Raw genomic sequence first — 20,267 nt, forward strand, 5'->3', positions numbered from 1 at the left:
GAATTTTATGAAACTAAAGTCATATACACCTAAGATTATGTGATCATTTTCATTTTTGGGTGAACTTACCCTTCAAATGCCCCCTGAAATCAAAATGTACGTTTTTTAGCTTTTACTATGAATATAGCCTTAAGGTTATGAATACGCTGGTGTGTTCAGAAACAATGACAAAATTCGCATTTAGGAGATATAAGCATTCAAAATTTACAGTCTCTCCCTTCCGCTAAAATGGATCTCAGATGACATCACTGCGGAGCTTTTCATCACATCGTCTGTCCAATCAAATGCTCTCTAGAATATAAAGCTCCGCCCCCTACGCTATAAACACCACCTGGCTGACTCTTCACAGAGAAATAATGTCAGAGAAATCCTAAAGAAACTTTTGAAACAAAAAATATTAGGCTACATTTCTTTGCTTTTAATGATCTGAGAACAGGTTTTTAAAGACATAGCCTACTCGACCTAATAAGGTTCACAAAGTAGACTATCCCCAAAGTACTGTGCGTTTCTATAAAAATGTGAAGACGAACATTTCAGCTCGATGAGCTGGCAATGATCACACATTTATTTTATTAATGTTATTATTATTCCACAAACGTCTGGGGATTGAGAAAGTATTTCGTTTCTTTAAACAACTGTAACTCTGTTTATTTTTGCACTATGTGTCTCAGACTTTGATATATAATATTCATAATATTTCCATGTGTGTCTGCTTAAAATTAAAGTTTATTTAATAAAGTTTCCTTTAAAATCTTATACGTATTCCTAAACCGTGTAAACTAGTGATGTATCAATGCCAATACGGAGGTGTGTTATAACTAACTGAAAACATGAATAAATGTAGGCTATCTATTTTTTACATGAATAAATGTAATAATCTATGGTATAATTCATGACATCCCCATCTTATTTAATGTTAAACATTTAATTCAAAATGGTAAACATCTGGGAAAACATTTTCATATGTATGTCCTTTTGGTTAAAGAAGAATCAAAATTTCTGATGTATTTATTAATATTATTTTTTTTACGCCACTTTAATGAACTTAAATGAACTTAAAAGCAAACAAACAATAAAGGTATCTCTGTTTAGCCAGACAGGTTGTTTTATCCGAGTGTAATGATGGTTCACTGTTGTAGTCACGTATATTGCCTACATTCCTGTGGGATTTGATGGCTAGTAGCTCTTTAGTCTAGTTAACAGTGCCAAAATAATGTCTGAAAGGTCGTGTGTGTGTGTGTGTGTGTGTGTGTGTGTGTGTGTGTGTGTGTGTGTGTGTGTGTGTGTGTGTGTGTGAGTGACGCGTTCAGCGCTCAGTCTCAGCCATGATATCTGCACTGTGTTGAAAACATGGAGTCCAGTTTTCGTAATTTTTCATTGTTTTACACCGTTCTTCTTGTTCTTGCGTGCCGTTTCGCGCGAGGAGAGGACAGTTCTGGTGGTGAGTAGTTTGCGTTAGCGAGTGTTTGTTACGCTGAGCTCGTTACTGTATTGTTTGTTTTAATGGCGATGCGAACAACAGGAGTGAACTTCAGAGTTCATCTGGAATCTGCAGTGTTCTCAACACGAGAAACTGTTACATTGTTTCTTTTGAGTTACATTTGAAAGTTCTGAAATGGAACGTCAAACTTCTCTTCGTGTCAGTAACATGCTAGCTCTGCATCGCAATGTCACGAGCTTTGACTACTATCTTAGCAATACAGGGGGAAAAAATAGTCAGGCTCTTAAAATGAAAGGGGAAGTTCTACATAAACGTTGTTTTGTTAGTAATAGGCCTACCATTAGTTAGAAATAAATACCGATACTCTAAAACTATAATGATTTGGCGCGTAAATCCCTAAATTAGCTTTCTGAAGTTTTCTGTCACGTTGTTTCAGTTTTTGGTGACAGTGACCGAATTTTCCTGGAAATATGCAGTTTGATTTTGATTTTACTGAAATTATTTTCATGCATGTCATTGAAATTAATTTAATCTTTAAAAAAATTGAAATGCATATACTGTCTACTTCTACTTTTCAGTTTAGTTTAGTTTAGTTTAGTTTATGCTCAAAACAAGAAAATTATATTTGCCAATGGAGTAAGAATTTGAAAACGTAAAACTTCATTAAAAAGGGGGAAAAAAGTTTTGTATATTTTTCTTTTTCAGCAAAATATTTTTCTTTTTCAGAAAATAAAACTTAATATCTTATGGCATTGTGCATTTCAAGTAAATGTATCTTGATTTAAGAATGTTTAGATATTTGTACTGGAAAACAAGACAAAAATACTGAGGAAGAGCATATTTTTTTCCAGTGTACATGTCATTTACGTATTGTCTGGTGCTATTTTTGATTTGAAAACTTCAACAGCTATATTTCTTTTTCCGGAATATTTGAAATACAGTTCACAGGTCTTGTGAACTACTGCTAAGATACTTTTGTGAGGTTTTTATGTACTTTTGATTTTTTGACAGATGTCACTATGAAATGTTGTTCAACATTTCAAAATTCAAACATTTCGAGTTCATAATGTGTTCAATGAAAAAATAAATTCTGTCCTTGCTGAAACTGCATGACACAACACAATCACAGAGCCAATAACCCCCACCGGTTCCACTCGCACCGCTCTGAGCGGGATTTGATCTCAAATCTCAAAGGACAATTCCGGTCAAAAGTGAACCTAGGGCTAAATAACACATGGGTATTGAGTCGACCGTTCTCTGGGATGCGTTTTCATGATAATCGAATGTACACTGTTTTATCGTTAGTTTTAGTTTAACCACAGATTAGCTTATGACGCTAGTATTTAGGGCAAGTAAAAATAAAAATCACTAGTTAATCCCACTAAGGCTCAAAATAGCCCCACACTAACACAGCAGCATAATGAGGGTCTCCACCTGCAAACTGAAGCATTGAGAACTTTGTAAGTGTACAGACAGTTTAATAAGGAGATATTTTATAAAGTTCACTTCACGTATACAAGCAGGAGCCATCTTTGGAAAACAGTCTCGACCAGTCGAACCACGAACGCCGTGTTACTGTACGTGCTGGTCGATAGTCACAGTTCAGCTCACGTAGCGCGGCGTGCTATATACGCAAAGTGTACTGTCTTTATAAAGTATCTTCTTATTAAACTGTCTGTACACTTACAAAGTTCTCAATGCTTCGCTTTGCAGGTAGAGACCCTCATTATGCTAGCGTGTTAGTGTGGGGCTATTTTCAGCCTTGTTAGTGGTATTAACTAGCGATTTTTATTTTTACTTATTCAATGCCCCATACACTAGCATTATACGCTAATCTGTCGTTAAACTAAAACCAACGTTAAAACTGGGTCCATTCAATTATCATATAAACGCATCCCAGAGAACGTTCGACTCGGTAATGTCGATTTACCCCTAGGTTCATTTTTGGCCGGAATTGTCCTTTAACCTCCGCTACACCAGTCCATTATATATTTGCTGTTCGGTGTGCAGTTCAGGTTCAAACAAAATCTTAAATTAGCATAGAAGAGATTTTTTTTTAATCGCTGTAACCTTGTTAGGACTTGTTAAACTGTTAACCTAAAAATGCCTTGTCTGTACAGACTGCCCTGCTGATGGACGAACATGGTTGCCGTTCGGCCTCAACTGCTATCATTTCGTCCATGGAGATGAGGACGTAGCCAAAAGCTACTCTTTTGGAGATGCAAAAGACAAGTGTGGAAGATATGGTAAGTGCTTTTTTGCAGTTTGCGAAATATAAACATCTAAACTTGTCTATTGTTTTTATACACTATTTGGTAGAGTTTAACCTTCCCATTACATTTTTAGATCTCTTGACAGTAAAAAGTGCTGAGGAGAATGGCTTCATCGTTAATTACAGCCCTTTTGTGTGGAAAGGCAAAATGAACATTTGGCTGGGAATGTACTATGACAGCGACGGTAAGTTTCATTTTCATCCAGAAACACGCCTGCGTCTCAAAACCTAGTGATGCTAGTCTTTAAACATCAGAATGATCTATATTTGCTTTCCCAATGCCATATCTTATTGAATGTTTTATCTGTGCGTGTTATTCTGGTGAAAAAAATTTGTTTTCATAATCTTTCATCAAAATTTAATAATCTGCTCCACTTCTGAAACAAATTTTATTGTCGGCTGACATCACGAATCCCTTTTACTTTTAAACCCCTCCCCTCAAACCATCAGCCTTCATGCTAGAAAGCGACACTAGGGCTGCGTTCCAGTCCACTTTTAGACACGCACTTGCGAACTTCCCTAAGCACTTCCCCTCGGGGGAATCCCTGCCGCCATTTTGAAGTCAGTTCCACTTTGTGAAGTGGACGAGGGAAGTTTATATGGACAGACCCTTGTTCCCTCGATTTTGACAGAGGGAGTGAGTCTACTTCATATGTACTAGGGCTGGGCGATATGGCCTAAAAAAAAAATCCCCGATTTTTTCACAAAAAATCTGATTTACGATTTAAATCGATTTTTTTCTCTCCCTACTTAAAATCAATCTGCAGATGACAAAGAAATTGTTCAAAACAAGTTTTAACTTTATTTTGTTTTAATATTCCCTTCTGGGATTTGATCTCGATTAAAGTGCAATCAGAAACAACAAGCCAAAAAGACAAGAGGACAGGCCCTGTCTTTGAAAACAATGAAAATGTAACATAAAATAAAATGGGTTGTGTAAAAAAAACAAAAAACTTGCATCACAATAAGTGTATTGTGATTGTCAAATTATTTGGTAACTAAACATAATTTTATTAAGTTTACTGGTATGCTACTGTTTTTATTATTGCTTAACACAAATTTCACAATTTCAATTCAATTCTTGTGATTTGATTCTGATCTTGATTCAATATAAATTCCTTTGGATAAATAGGTACAGTACAGATACGTTAATGTGTTAATTGTTCTCCCAAAAAATAAAAAACATAAAAAATCACCTAATGCTGCAAACATACAGAGAGCCCTGTCAGCTGGTATTAATAAAGGTTAAAACCAACTCAAATTAAATATAATGCTTTTTTTATTTTATAATGTGTCTAACTAACATGCGTGCTATGGGTCATTAAAAGGCATCCTGAGGTAAATGTAAAGTTACGTGACATATGTTGTTCTCCAGTTGTTTTATGGACATCTTTCCGCGGTTGAAAAACACTGATCGATCGATTTTATTACATTTCGGTAAGTTGGTAGTAAAGAGTAACAGATGATCGGTTCAAGTGCCGCTTGAATTGAGATCTGTCAGCGTTCTCTCACGTCACATTTACAAGCGCCAAAACGGTGTTTATTGTTTGAATTTTGTAATAAAATTTACAGAATCTGAGAGCTGAGAATCTGTTTCATATCGATAGTAACCTGCTCTGTCTTGTCTGTCGGTGTCAGTGTACTCTTTGCTTTGCGATTTTTCTCTGCGTGCGTAAATGGATGTGTGGCGTGAGAGCGTGTAAAAAGTGACAGAATTGCGTCTGTCACAGTGAACTCGTGAGAGTTGGCGGCCCTGCAGATTCAGCTTGTAAATGTTTTCGACGGGTGTGCTTCTGCTGCCGCGGTCTTGCTCATTTGCCATGTTGTTTGTGCATATCTATCATGGCAAGCGCTGAGCCCAGTCGGAACTACGGGAGCCCAGATGGGAGCGTCGGCGGTTGTTAAAGAGAAAACCGATTTTCATTAAAAAAAATCGGCGTAAACTACACATTCGAGTTAATCGATAAAATCGATTTATCGCCCAGCCCTAATATGTACATTTCAGCCAGTTCCATATACCACAATGCAACACGATTGTGACGTCACCGCAGATCTCGTCTAATCACCACCACCAAAAACAACTCTATGATATATTAATTAGATTTTTTTAATTTAATTTTTTATATAAAATAACCCAAACACACCTATGTACATTTGGATGCTGCATTAAAGAAATTCTTAAAGGGAAAAAAAATTGTAAATAATAAATCAACTCCATAGCTGATTCCAAGTGATCGAGGGCTTAGGACGTTCCAGTTCAGACCATTGCAGTTTCCGCCAGTAGTGGGAACTTGTGCAACGTAAGCAATGATGCACATCCGAGTGAACGAGACGGAGGGAAGTTAGCAAGTGTAGGGCATGTTAATTTTGGACTGGAACGCAGCCCAGGACTGGGCGATAAAATGATGGTGATGATTATTGCGATGTAATTTTTCGCTATAAAATAATAACAAAAGTTCTTTAAGTGTTTGATATGTTTATGCACTATGCAAATATTGCGTGTTGCAAACCGTCGCACTGGTGCTAATAACTGATAGCTAGGTGCTGCCATTTCTGTTGCGTATGTAAATACGTTAAATGGGAAACACACCAGAAACGCTGCGTTCGAACAGCACACCACAGACTATTTATCAGCTCGGCTTAAAACACACATCAGCGTGAGCTTAGAGCGAATGCATTTACTCGCTGACCGTCTCAATCACGCCACCATTGAACAACACTGAGATCCAGTGAGAAGCATTCGAGTTCTCCCATACAAACCACAAATCAAATGTCTTTTCATTTAAACTAACGCCAGATGAAACAGCGCTGACATTCTCAACAACACTGACGCGGAAAACGGGAGAAACACTGAGCAACAACGATACTGTTATAAGGCTTTTTAATCCACAAATAACCTACATTTACCATGGATTTACTCTAGTAACGCAAACTGTAACCATGGTATTGTGGCAGAAATGTGGGATATTCATATCGAATTTTATTATATTATTAATGTAGACATTAAGTCCCGGTTTCACAGGCAGGGTTTAGATTAAGCCAGGATCAGGCCTTAGCACTTTAAATGAATGAGTTCTTTAATGGAAGATGGATTCTGATTGGCTGTCAGTGTTGAAAGTGATTCCGTTTCTCTGTGCCGTTATCGTTATAGTTGTGGTGTATTCTTTAATATTTTGAAGAATATTTTTTTTAGAATTTTATCAAAATCGTTATAGTTATTGTCCTTCATGTGAACGGGCCTTAAAGGGTTAGTTCACCCAAAAATGAAAATGATGTCATTAATGACTCACCCTCATGTCGTTCCAAGCCCGTAAGACCTCCGTTCATCTTCAGAACACAGTTTAAGATATTTTAGATTCAGTCCGAGAGTTTTCTGTCCCTCCATTGAAAATCAATGTACGGTATACTGTCCTTGTCCAGAAAGGAAATAAAGACATCTTTAAAGTAGTCCACGTGACCTCAGGGAGTTAGTTAGGATTTTTTGAAGCATCGAAAATAAATTTTGTTCCAAAAATAACAAAAACGATGACTTTATTCAGCATTGTATTCTCTTCCGGTTCTGTTGTCAATCCGCGTTCACGAGTCCGCAGTGACGCTGCTGACGTAAGACGAGCTAACGTGTTATCTGGTGCGTCCGTGTATTCGGGTTCAAATAAATATGTCTGGTTAAAAAAAAATACAAGTCTTCCCCTGTGTCGAAATCCTTAGACATGTTTGCAAAGATTGTTTTGTTTACAGCGTGCGTCTCCCTCAGACTGTAAACGAAGCTCGGGCGCACCAGACACACGTCAGCTCGTCTTACGGTTGCGGACTCGTGAACGCGGATTGACAACAGAACCGGAAGAGAATACAATGCTGAATAAAGTCGTCGTTTTTGTTATTTTTGGAACAAAATGTATTTTCGATGCTTCAAAAAATTCTAACTAACCCCCTGAGGTCACATGGACTACCTTGATGATGTGTTTATTTCCTTTCTGGACAAGGACAGTATACCGTACATAGATTTTCAATGGAGGGACAGAAAACTCTCGGACTGAATCTAAAATATCTTAAACTGTGTTCTGAAGATGAACGGAGGGCTTACGGGCTTGGAACGACATGAGGGTGAGTCATTAATGACATCATTTTCATTTTTGGGTGAACTAACCCTTTAATGCTCACTTTTCAAAAGCCACTCAATTTCATGAATAAAATCAGTCTTGCCTTACATTAGCTCATTTTTTCCTCATTGAATATCCCGTTTCACTCGTAAATATATACGATTATGGAGGTAATCGAATACGATTTCACGTTGATTTTAAAAGATTGTTTTCACCTAAGAAGTAAAATTTCAAATATTTGAAATTATAAATAATAATTGAAACCACTGGTAACAGTGGTATACTGTATAATTATTGTGTAACTAAGTATTATTGTATAAATAAGTATAATTACTGTATAAATATTTGACATAAAAGGTGATGCATAACTCTAAATAAGTTTAGAAAAAATGTCCATATGTAGGTGAAAATGCCCCTGGAAGTCAATTTAAGGTGGCAAATATTGCACATTAATTAATCATTTCTGTCACTGCTGTGAACTGACCACTGCATAGAATATGAAAAATATGAATATCTTCGTGAGTCAGCTGTCAACAACAGGCCTAAACCAGCCATTGCACCAGCACAAAAACACAATCAGTAAAATATCATCTAATTATTATCAACAAAACGTTGAAAATATCATGATTTATTTTTGTAAACATTGCACACCCCTAATGTACGGTATTAATTTTGATTTCTTCAGGTCTTAAAAAGGTCCTAAAAAACCTTAAATTTGACTTTAAAAAGTGTGCAGGAACCCTGTAAAGTGTAAGGGAAAAAAGGATTCTCTAAAGAATTAAGAGCAAATTACACATAGATATAAATGTTTGCATATTTTTTTGTTGTATAGTATGATTTGTATTGTGCACACTTTTTGTTCTTAACTATGTAAATCAGATTTGATTATTTAGTAGCCTAAATAATTTCTTCAATATGCGGGTTTTACTTTATTATGGAGTTATACGTTCTAAAAGTAAGATAATATTGTTTCCCATTAAAAGCATATGCAGTAGATGCCTACGCATGTTATTGGACGTGGTCCAGCTTCTCTGCACTGGAATGCAGCTGAACTTCACTAATCTGTTCAAACCAGGCCTGTGGAAAAGAGTTGTTTACCAGACTGTTGCTTAGTCAGTGCTTTAAGTTTAGACTGTTAAAGGAGTGCTTTGAAAAATCATAACCAGTCTGTTTAGTTATAGAGGATTATATGCCTGGTGTTGCTGACAGTTTGTATAACTTCTAAATGAGTGAATCATGAGTAGCTACTAAACGGTTTAAGCAAACGTTTTGGCACCCGTTTCTGAGCACTTCTCTCTTTCATGGACGAATGTTCAAGCTGTTCTTTTGTGTTTGTTCTGACTGCTGTGCCAGGTTTTGACATCACTTAAACTAAAAATAAATGGGTTTGAATGGCATGAGAGTGAGTACATGATGACAAATAGTCCTTTAAAGTTGCTCAGTCTCTTCGTTAGATTGCTAGTCCATACACAATGTACATGTAAACACACATTAACTTTTCAAGCTGTTTTCCTCTAGTGCACTTTTCACACGTGTCGTCACACAACACAAGGAAATCCTGTTATTTTTGGGGCTGATTTGGGATTCAAAGAATAATACATCATCCACACCCAGAGTCCAGATGCTTTCAAGTGAACACTATCGAAACATATTCCAGACGCCACATGTGTGCATCCGAGTGTTTAGGCTTCGTGATGAAAGACTTCTCTTAGTTATTGAACAATGAGCCAGAGGACAATGTGAACTTTGATCATCTGAATCGGTGTGACTGAGATTCATTGTTTCGTTCATCATGTATTTGTATGTACTTAAAACCTAAACATTTGGCGTGTGGTTTTGTTGAAGATGAAAGAATGAATTGCAAATGGGTTGAAAATGATTAACAAGTTACTGTATGTCAGAGTTTTCCAGCAAAAATATGTGCATGAATTATAATTTCTGTTATTTATTTATAATAGAGTACAGAGTTTTAAATGAAGGTTTTGGAATACCTAATCCTGTCAATCATAATTCCTTACAATCACAACACATATACAGTATAAACAGCTGCTTGCATCACTACCAATCCATATCCACCTTTATTTCTTTGATTTATTAATAACTTCATTATTATTAAGCTGTGCTGGTGGGCTTTAGTGATCAAGTTGAGTCCCGACAGCAAACTTATGTGTCTGCATTATACTAAAGGATTTTATGATCTTGTGAAATAAATTTCACAGTGAAAGCTATCCTGTTATTTTCACTGAGAATGTTTATATGAAATATGTCTCGTTACAAGCATTACTCTCTCATTGTGTCTCTGCAGAAGAAGTCTTCAAGTGGCATGACGATAACAGCGTGTTGCGCTATAATAACTGGGAGGACGGCGGCTCGGATGACACGGATCTGCCTCTCATGGACACGTGTGTCGCTCTTCACTCCAACACAGGGAAGTGGGAAAACATCAGCTGTACAGAAGAGCCGGAGAACGGGGTCGTGTGTCAGACGAGTAAGTTCAGAATTGCCAAAAGTGTATTTTAGTAGCACTGAGATACCATTATATATATATTGCATTATGTTTTTTAGTTTTATATATTTTATTTTAATTGTGTGTTTTTTTGTCATTTTTAATAGTTATTTTTTTCTTCTCTTATTTTCAGTTTTAGTTATTTTCCCACTGCGCAATTTCGGTCCACTGAAGGTTTTTTTTTTGTAACGCCAGGCGACGTCTTTATTCAACGTCTTTTGCACGTCTAATATTGACGTCGGTGGGACCAAATGTGGTCGTTTGTGGACGTCTTTTCAACATCAAATGTAGTATCCTCTATAACTTCTATAACTGTAGTTCCATGTTTCAAAAGGGTAGAGGGCGTTTTTAAAGGATGTTTTCTGTACCATGTATTTACATTTATGCATTTGGCAGATGCTTTTATCCACAATGACTTAATTTGCATTACACATTTACATTCCTGCAAACCCATGATCTAGGCGTTGCACTAGGTGGCCGTTACACAAGTGCCAACGCTCTACTGTATGAGCTACAGCAATACACCTTTGTATGTGTCAATTACCACCTTCTGCTTGACACAATCCAATGGAGTTTTTGGAAAATTATCTTAAATAATTATGAATAATCTGTTTTCATATGTATTAATCATTTTGATAACAACAATGTTGATATTTGTAAATAAAAAGAATATTGCATATTAATCATGTAAAGTTCCTGCACCTGTAATAGACGTCCAAATGAGGTTCAAAAAAATGACCTAGTTCAAAGGTCAAATGTTGAACATCAACATGACGTCCAAGTTGGGTCACGGTTGGACGTCCAAATATTGGACCTAGTTTGGACGTCGAATAGATGTCCAGAATTGGTCATGGACCGACGGGCCCAATATAGACATGATCTGCACGTCTATCCGACGTCCAGTGTTTAGTGGGTTAGTGCATCAAGTTAAACTAAATGAAAATGAGAAATGTTGCTTTGGCAACTAGTTAGTTACTTAGTTTGAACTTTAAATGTGGAAATTCTCCTTTGGCTTCTCATAAAAACACGGTATACACAATACACAAAATGAAAGTTATTCTCACAAAAGAGATGCTTACCCTCTAGATTTTGGATATTTTATTTTATTTCAGATAACTTTTATTTTATTTCAAGCTAAAAAAAAAAGCTTTATGGTTTTGGTTAGATCTGCACGGTTAATCACTGAACCACCACAATCTCAAACAGTTTTTAACCACATACTGTCATTATTCTGCGTTACAATAATTAAAATTGTCACAGAAGTAATGGGATAAAAGTTTATAGTTCGGATATAAATACTGATGTTTATCGGATGTAAATCACCCTTTGAAAGTTACTTGATGCTTCAAATTAATATAATATCAATTACATCGTTACACCAGTAGGTGGCGACAAGTGACTGTTAAAAAAATATATCTCATTGAATCATTCAAGAGATTTGTTAAAAAACACAGATTCATCCAGTAATGAAACAAAGTCTTTATGAGAAAGTCATTGGATCATTCATTAAAAAAAATAATGAATTCAAATAAAATTATTTGTAAAAAAAAAAAAAAAAAAAAACATGATTCTAAAGTTAGTTTTTCTGTTTACATTGGGGGACATAAAATATCTGGAGAATATCTGCAGAGTCAATGGTACTGTGCAAAAGTCTTTGGCACGTTAGTATTTTGACCCAAAAAATGGTTTTGAGCCAGTTATTTATATCTTTTGCTGAAGAAGTGTGTCAGCAGGAAATATCAGTTTACATTTCTAAAGATTCCTTTTGCCATTAATTGTAATAATCTAGTGAGATTTTCGTATGCACAATGAGTCTGACAACAGCTGCTCTGATCTGATTTTTAAATATCAATGCCCATAACAATTAGTAATTTGACCCCAAATGTTTCTGATCTGTTTTTCAGAGGCAGTCTGGATAACCCCACCCAGTGAGTATGACCTTATTTTTGTAATATTTTTTTTCTTGTCAACTCGCGTTATACTTATACACAAGTTTTCCTCATTTTTTTCGAATCAATACACATATTTTGTCCAAAATGTGTAATGTGTTTTTTTTTTTTTTTTTTTTTGTCCGGAGCCAGAGTAAATGGTCTTGCTTGTGTAATCCTCATTGCACTTCTTGTCTCCTCGTCTCCAGAGTACAATCCTCTTCTCTCAGCTCTGGTCATCCTCAGTGTGGTCCTGATACTGGTTGTTTCTGCTGTGATTTGGTTCCTTCACCAAAGAAACAACCCGGATTCATCCATCCTCAACCTGATCGAGTACCACCCGCCCTTCAGATCCCCTTCCAACGATCAGACCTGCTTGGTAGAAGCTGAAGAAATCGAGGAGATGCCGTAGAGCTCAATCCTGTGGTGGTGAAGATGATGATGTTCCCAGGTTAGATTAAGCAGCAGACGTTCATGGAGATCGTGAACTCTTCCCTCTTCACTTGTTCCTCAACTACGGTCCACAAACGGAGCAAAACACAGGCAGTCGTAACTCACATGATCTTTTTCTCGTGGGTGGGATGGAGGACTGGATGGGGAAATACTGTATTAATGCCATTTAAGAGTTGCTGGGGTTTCATTACACAGCATCTTTCTTTTCTCTCATCTGGTTATTGACTCTTTTTGCTTTACTAATATTTCCTCTGAGCTGCATTGTGTCAATTTGGTGAGATTAGTATTATCAAGCTCTGAAAAGGGCAAAAAACGCCATGTATTCTTGTGCACTATAATCCAGGTCAGTTTATAGGTTAGTGTGAGAAAGTTTAAGTGGTAATTCAGTGAAATCTTGCCTTGCACTCAAATCAAACAGAGATCATGTGGTAAAGTTGTGTGTGCCAAATTTGCCTCTTTTTCTGTTGTGAAATTCACTACATGGGAAGTTTTGTCCGATTTCTTTTTGTCCAGTGTTTATTTTCTTTCATTCTCAGTTGTAAAGGTTACAAATACATGTTTGTCACTGCTAACACTGTATAAGCACCTCAAGTTTTTAGATATGGATACTTCCTGATTGCCAATCACAATATTTTATAAATGTTGTTGTTTTTATGATTTTGGATTTGCCACTAACAGTCGTCTGTATCTATTATGTCACGAATGATTATGAATGTATCCATACATGAACAAGCCATTTCTCAAAGAGAAACTAATCAACTGTTGGTCTTTCAAAGCGAATAAATATTCATCAAACGTTTCAGTTTGTTTTCTGTTTTTTCTGACCTTGAATACAACCAACCAAAAACGAACTCATCCCATACACACATGAGCTTTGATTTAATGCTGCTGTAAGCAATTTCAGGACAACTTCGAGCACATGGCGGCTCAATGAAAGCTCAATAAAGAAGCCCCTAAACATATAAGCAGACGCTTGTGTCCAGATGAGCTGCAGATGAATCTGTGCTGGATGTGTATTGTGTAATGAGAGAGAGATCGGGATAAAGTAGGCCAGCTAATCGAGGTTAGATGAATTACCCTCTGGGGTTTTTATAGATCACTGTCATTATTCTACCCTGAAAGTGTCAGTTTGTCTCTGTATCTCCAGCTGCTTCATCTACACATGTTTGGTCATGTTATGACTGCTACTGCATTAGGATTTATTGTACTGTAAGTCAGATCTGTATTTAAACCTGTGCAGTAATTCAGTGGCACACAATGTGAGGTTGATAATCAATAGGTTTCACAATAGGATCCTGCTAGTGGTCATCACCCTCGTCCTGGAAGTGACATTGTTTTGGTTGGAAAACAACATAAGCACCAACATCAATAAGTATTATCAATGGATTTGATGAATTCTGAGATGTTTTGTGCTGTAGGTGATTTTGATGATATTACAGAAAATGCAAAAAGCCACAGTAACTTGGTAATCAGTTTAGCTAGAAATAATGTGCATTCACCATTTCTGGTGAACTTTCTGGTTCACTATAGAGATGGGGGGTATCTGGGGGGGGTATTTTAATATATTGTTATATATGTTAATATATTGACTTTTTATTGAAATCAAAGTCATTTCGCTGTTGAAAATAACACAGATCCTCCCAAAAATATGGCTTGTAAGAGTCTTTAGGGTTGTATTACTTTATTAACTGTGTGTGCGTGTGTGTGCGCGCGTGTGTGTGTGTATATATAATAGTAATGCTGGCATAGCAGGGTTGGCAATAATTAATTCAACTTTCCATCAGCATAGGTTACTGATCTGCAGCTATAAATGTGCATGAATTTAGATTCATGCAAACTAGTCATTTTGGTGGGTAACCCACAGACTTCACTGTCCTCGTCTGCCATTGACGGTTGTCACTGATGACCAGTAGAGGACGCTGTTACTCGTGAAATGATCACTGTAGACCAGAGATCAAACACACATGGACAGGCTCATCCAGGTCTTCAGGATCACTGGAAAAAAGCTACAGGTAGATGTGTTTATCAGGGTTGAAGCTGAACTCTGCAGGACTGAAGTTGCCGATCCCTGGTGTAGACAGAGAAATCAGGCAACAAGTGACAGATGCATTTTGTGCAAAAAATATTGTAGAGTTTGACACACAACGTTTGACATCAACAAGAAAAGATATGAGTAGGATCTATTTTCTCCTTCCTTTTAAAGGGATAGTTCACCCAAAAATGGAAATTCTGTCAGTAATTACTCTCCCTCATGTTGTTCAACCCCATAAGACCTTCGTTCATCTTCAGAACACAAATTAAGATATTTTTGATGAAATCTGAGAGCTGGATCACTCCTCCATAGGCTTCTAAGGGATTGAAACTTGCCGGCCCCCAAAAGTTATTAAAGACATCGTTAAAATAGTCCAAGTGGCTCAATCTTAAGTTTATCAAGCGACGAGAATACTTTTTGTGCGCAAAAACAAACAAAAATAATTACTTTATTTCAACTACTCATTTCCTTCTCTGTGGGGCTCGAGTCAGTTCACTAGTGTAACAGCGCAGCGCTTCTGTTGTTGTACGTCACACGCATCATCACACACATGACCAGCATCGGCCAATAGTGCGCCTACGTGTGACGTAACTCTACGCTGTTACACTAGTGAACTCACTCGAGCCCCACAGAGAAGGAAATGAATAGTTGAAATAAAGTCATTATTTATGTTTGTTTTTTTGCGCACAAAAAGTATTCTCGTCGCTTGATAAACTCAAGATTGAGCCACTGTAGTCACTTGGACTATTTTAACGATGTCTTTAATAACTTTTCGGGGAATAAGTTTCAATCCCTTAGAAGCCTATGGAGGAGTGATCCAGCTCTCAGATTTAATCAAAAATATCTTAATTTGTGTTCTGAAGATGAACGAAGGTCTTACGGGGTTTGAACAACATGAGGGAGAGTAATTACTGACAGAATTTTCATTTTTGGGTGAACTATCCCTTTAATATAAAATGCTATGCACGATTGTATGGTTAGTTGCATTTGAGCATTGCATATCCACAAACCGATCATAAAGACTTTTGATATTTTCATTGAATATGCAATCAGTTTCTTCCTGTTCCTTTCTCTTGTTTCAATGCAGTTCTAGATTCTTAATATGAATATCTGTTAATCTTATGTGTAAGGTCTGGATCAGGATATTGACGTGTCTTTGAGTCTTTTTTGTTTTTTCACAGTTCTCAGCACAGGTAAAGAGAGAGTTCAGAAGAAGTGAACGATACGCTTCTTTGCACAGATTACCATAGATAAAACGCTCTGTTGTTGGCAGGAACTGAAAGCACTTGCCTTGCACATATTTCTAGGGTTTTAAGTTTATGTTGGGTGAATTAGTAATAACTTGCAGTCACGTCAACAACACCAAACCTCAGCAAGATGGAACAAGGGACAAAGAAGCTTAGAAAGACACAAAGTCTGATTTTTATTGCATTTGTAAATACACAAACCATGAATGACTGTCATGAGGCTTCACACACAAATCTCAAATCCAATCTTTAGGACAGACTCTTGTCACTGTCATTTTGTAATGAAATCAGGTCCATTTTTTCAGACACCTGAGATGCAAAACTCATGAAGAGTATCAGACAACATAAGCCTTATGAAAAATATTATTATAATGTTTTGCTGTTCAGTATGGAAGCTTGTTTCCACCACAGAATAAAAAATATAAAAGGTAATTGCAACTTTTTTTTGTCATAAATGCGATTTTAAATCTTGCAATTCTGACTCTGTAACACTCAATTATTTAAATATAAACTCGCAATTGTGAGATAAAAAGTCGCAATTATCTTTTAAAATGTTTTATCCTGTGGTGGAAACAAGCTTCCAAAGTTCAGACTACAAATAAGTCAGCATTTATTTCTATAGCACATTTAAAAACAGCACAAGTGCTTTAAAGAGATATCAACACACACACTATACAGACACAACAGCATCAAACACCATAGAGTTAAGAACACACACTGTATGCCAACAGACTCAAGTCAGATTGTTACTCAAATAGAAGGCATGTGCTGCTGTTTTGTTATGAATCTATTGTGAACTGATGAAAAAATATATCACAGTGACAATGTGCTGGTGGGAAATAGGATTCTTATCTCTTGTGTGGTTTAGACATTGTGAATCATTTTGCAAGTAACTGTCAGGGCAAAGTCCAACTGAAGACAGACACACAAACACACTCACACTTCAGTTTGTGCTTCCTGCATTTGTCTCCAGTCTTGTGAAACTGTTTTGAACATAAAAAACACCAGGCCTGGTGTGTGCATGTGCGAAACTAAATATCACAATCCTGGAGCATTAGCCAGGTGTGTAGTCTGAAGGGTGTTTAGGTGGTTGCCATGGTGTTGCTATGTGGTTTATAATGTGTTCTTTGTGGTTGTGTTGCTAGGGTGTTGCTTTGTGGTTGACGTGCTTGCTGAAGTGTGCTGGTTGTTGGTGACTGTGGTTAAAAGGGTTTTCTGGGTGTTTGTCAGTGTGTTGCAATGTGATTTCTAGTGTGTTCTTTGTGGTTGTCAGTGTGTTGCTATGTTGTTTCTAATGTGTTCTTTGTGGTTGTTGCTGTGTTGCTATGTGATTGCCAGGCCTTTGTTATGTGGTTGCTAAGGTGCCCTTAATGGTTGTGTGTTGCTATGGGGTTGTCTGGGTATTTTGGGTAGTTGCCACATGGTTGCAAAAGTGTAGTTGCCATGTGGTTGCTAAAGTGTTCTGATTGGTTGTTGCTGGGTTGCTAGGGTGTTCTGGGTGGTTGCCAGGGCATTACTACTGTATGTGGTTTCTAATGTGTTCTTTGTGGTTGATAGTGTGTTGCTATGTATTTGCTAGGGTGTTCTAGGTGGTTGCAGTGTGGTTGCTAAGCTATTCTAAGAGGTTATTCTGGGTGGTTGCCAGGATAATGCCATGTGGTTTCCAAGTAGGGTGTTCTGAGTTCTTGTTAGTGTGTTGCTGTATGGTTGCTAGGGGATTCTAGAGGGTTGCTAGGGTGTGGCTATTTGGTTTATAATGTGTTCTTTGTTGTTGTGTTTGTGTTGCTAGGGTATTTTGGGTGGTTGCCAGGGCATGGCTACTGTGTGTGATTTCTAAGGTGTTCGTTGTTGTTGTTGGTGTGTTGCTATGTGGTTTCCAGGACGTTGTCATGTAGTTGCTAAGGTGTTCTGAGTGGTTGGCAATGTGTTGCTGTGTATTCCCTATGTGCGACGGTGTTACGAGTGATCAATTGTGTTTTTCGGTAACACTTTACAATAATAGTACATGAATAATCATGTACAAATACCTAAATTAATAATTACTTTACTATGAACTAATGATGAGTTAAGACATGTGGAACTAACCTTAACAACGATATGAGTCATATGAATTCCTGAATGAATATACCATCTTAACTACACATTAGTACATGCTTGTTAATTAATGCATTAACTAACATTTCAGGGTAAACTAAATCAAACATGTTCTAGATCAGAAGAAAGATGTATTAAAAGGGCACAATGTAAAATTGTTCATAAATTTGACACCAGCAACTGTCACAAACATCAGTGAATGACACTAGATGTCTTGCAATGTTTACATTTAACCTTACTCATTGAACACACAGTGATGCATTCATCATTAAAAACCATTTAATCTCATTCTGTTTTAAGTGATTCCACTGCTGCCATCAAGAGTGAAATACCTACACTAACAAATTCATTAACAGATGCAATTTGCTAAATTAAAATCAGTGTTAGCAAATGATGGTTATTTATGTGGTTATTTTATGGATTGGTTTACTGTCTTTATATCATAAAGACTGTCGTTATATCATATCGTTAGGGGTCTCTTCTTTTGGGTCACAAAATGTGTCCATTTTCTAGAGCAAGTTTGATTTAGTTTACCCCGAAATGTTAATTAATGCATTATTTAACTAGCATCTACTAATGTGTAGTTAAGATGGTATATTCATGCAGGAATTCATATGACTCATGTCGTAGTTAAGGTTAGTTCCTCATTAGTACATGTCTTAACTCATCATTAGTTCACAGTAAAGTAATTATTAATTCAGGTATTAGTACATGATTATTCATGCACTATTATTGTAAAGTGTTACCTGTTTTTCTATGCAGTTGCTAGGATGTTCTGAGTGGTTGTCAGTGTTGCTGTGTGAGAATGTTTTATGCGTGGTCACTGGTGCCTTTCTATGCAGTTGCTAGGGTGTTCTTTTTTGTTGCCAAGGCGTTGCTACTGTATCTGGTTTCTGAGGTGTTGTTAGTGTGTTGCAATAAGATTGCCAGGGGTTGTCATGTGATTGCTAAGGTGTTTTGAGTGGTTGTCCGTGTGTTGCTGTGTGAGGTGTTACGCGTGGTCACTGGTGTGTTTCTATGCAGTTGCTAGAGTGTTCTTGGTGGTTGCAAGTTTTGTTGCTACTGTATCTGGTATCTGAGGTGTTCTTTGTTGTTGTTGGTGTGTTGCTATGTGGTTGCCAGGGCGTTGTCATGTGATTGCTAGGGTGTTTTGAGTGGTTGTCGGTGTGTTGCTGTGTGAGAAGGTGTTACACGTTGTCACTGGTGTCTTTCTTTGCAGTTGCTAGGGTGTTCTTGGTGGTTGCCAGGGCGTTGCTACTGTTTCTGGTATCTGAGGTGTTCTTTGTTGTTGTTAGTGTGTTCCTATGTGGTTGACAGGGCGTTGTCATGTGATTGCTGGGGTGTTTTGAGTGGTCACTGGTGTGTTTCTATGCAGTTGCTAGGGTGTTCTGGGTGTGAAGGGCATAAATGCTGTCAGAGTCCAGGCAACTGAGGATCGTTTGGTGATTTGTACTGGTTTCTCACACTTTCCCAGGGTTCAGCTCGCTGTCTGGACCTCTTAGGACATGACAAAAGCCAGGTCAACAAAGCCTAATTTATTAGAGGAGGACACAATAGCTGCTCTGAGGGAGCGGGGAGGCTCCTGCATCTGTGTGTGAGAGAAAGAAACAGGGCCTAATAATAATAATGAAACAATAGACAAACCCAAGTGTTTCGTTTGAGTGACTCCGTCCGTTTTTTTCTTTCTTTCAGATTTCAACTCGGCAGCAGTATTCTTAAAAGAGTAAGTTTCACAAACATGAATCCTATTTCACCCCAAGATCACAAGAAAGAAATTATGTTTTGCTTAAAGGATATAAATCTGTTTTTAAGATAATTTTTTAAGAAATTTTTTTTACCTTCCACTCATGGTTTTGTTGAGTTTTGAATAAATATGTGCATGTTTCAGCAATTTTGTGTCTTGTTTTCCACCATTAAACTGTATTACAGTGTTTCAGTTCATCTGCTCTCACTGTATTGGTGTTAAGGTATTAAAAAATTATGTCAGCCATTATTTTCATAACAATAAAGCACCCCCCCCCCCACACACACACAATTTCTAATTACTATAATGCAAAACAATCTAATTCTCATTACTGTAATGTGAAAAAATTATATATTATTTATAATTCAAATCATTTATGCATCATAGTTGTTTTATCTACAGCCTTCCATTTATACTAGTGCTGTCAAATCAATTAATCGCAATTATTCG

The 20,267-nt window shown here is 37.0% G+C and overlaps 2 protein-coding genes across 2 annotated transcripts in view; one reads left to right on the plus strand and one right to left on the minus strand.

The window, feature by feature from the left end:
• The window catches only part of tanc1b (tetratricopeptide repeat, ankyrin repeat and coiled-coil containing 1b), a 533,291-nt gene that overhangs the window by 190,282 nt on the left and 322,742 nt on the right, over positions 1–20,267 (minus strand). The window lies entirely within an intron of this gene.
• Positions 1,104–13,499, plus strand: cd302 (CD302 molecule). The gene is made up of 6 exons (XM_077216824.1): positions 1,104–1,441; positions 3,562–3,687; positions 3,788–3,898; positions 10,119–10,301; positions 12,224–12,247; positions 12,457–13,499. Exons 1-6 carry the CDS (start codon positions 1,351–1,353, stop codon positions 12,657–12,659), a joined length of 738 nt encoding a protein of 245 aa, XP_077072939.1. The 5' UTR covers positions 1,104–1,350; the 3' UTR covers positions 12,660–13,499.

The sequence above is a fragment of the Siphateles boraxobius genome, unplaced genomic scaffold, assembly GCF_051911475.1.
Source record: "Siphateles boraxobius isolate OS27281-9 unplaced genomic scaffold, OSU_SipBor_1 7, whole genome shotgun sequence".
NCBI lineage: Eukaryota > Metazoa > Chordata > Actinopteri > Cypriniformes > Leuciscidae > Siphateles > Siphateles boraxobius.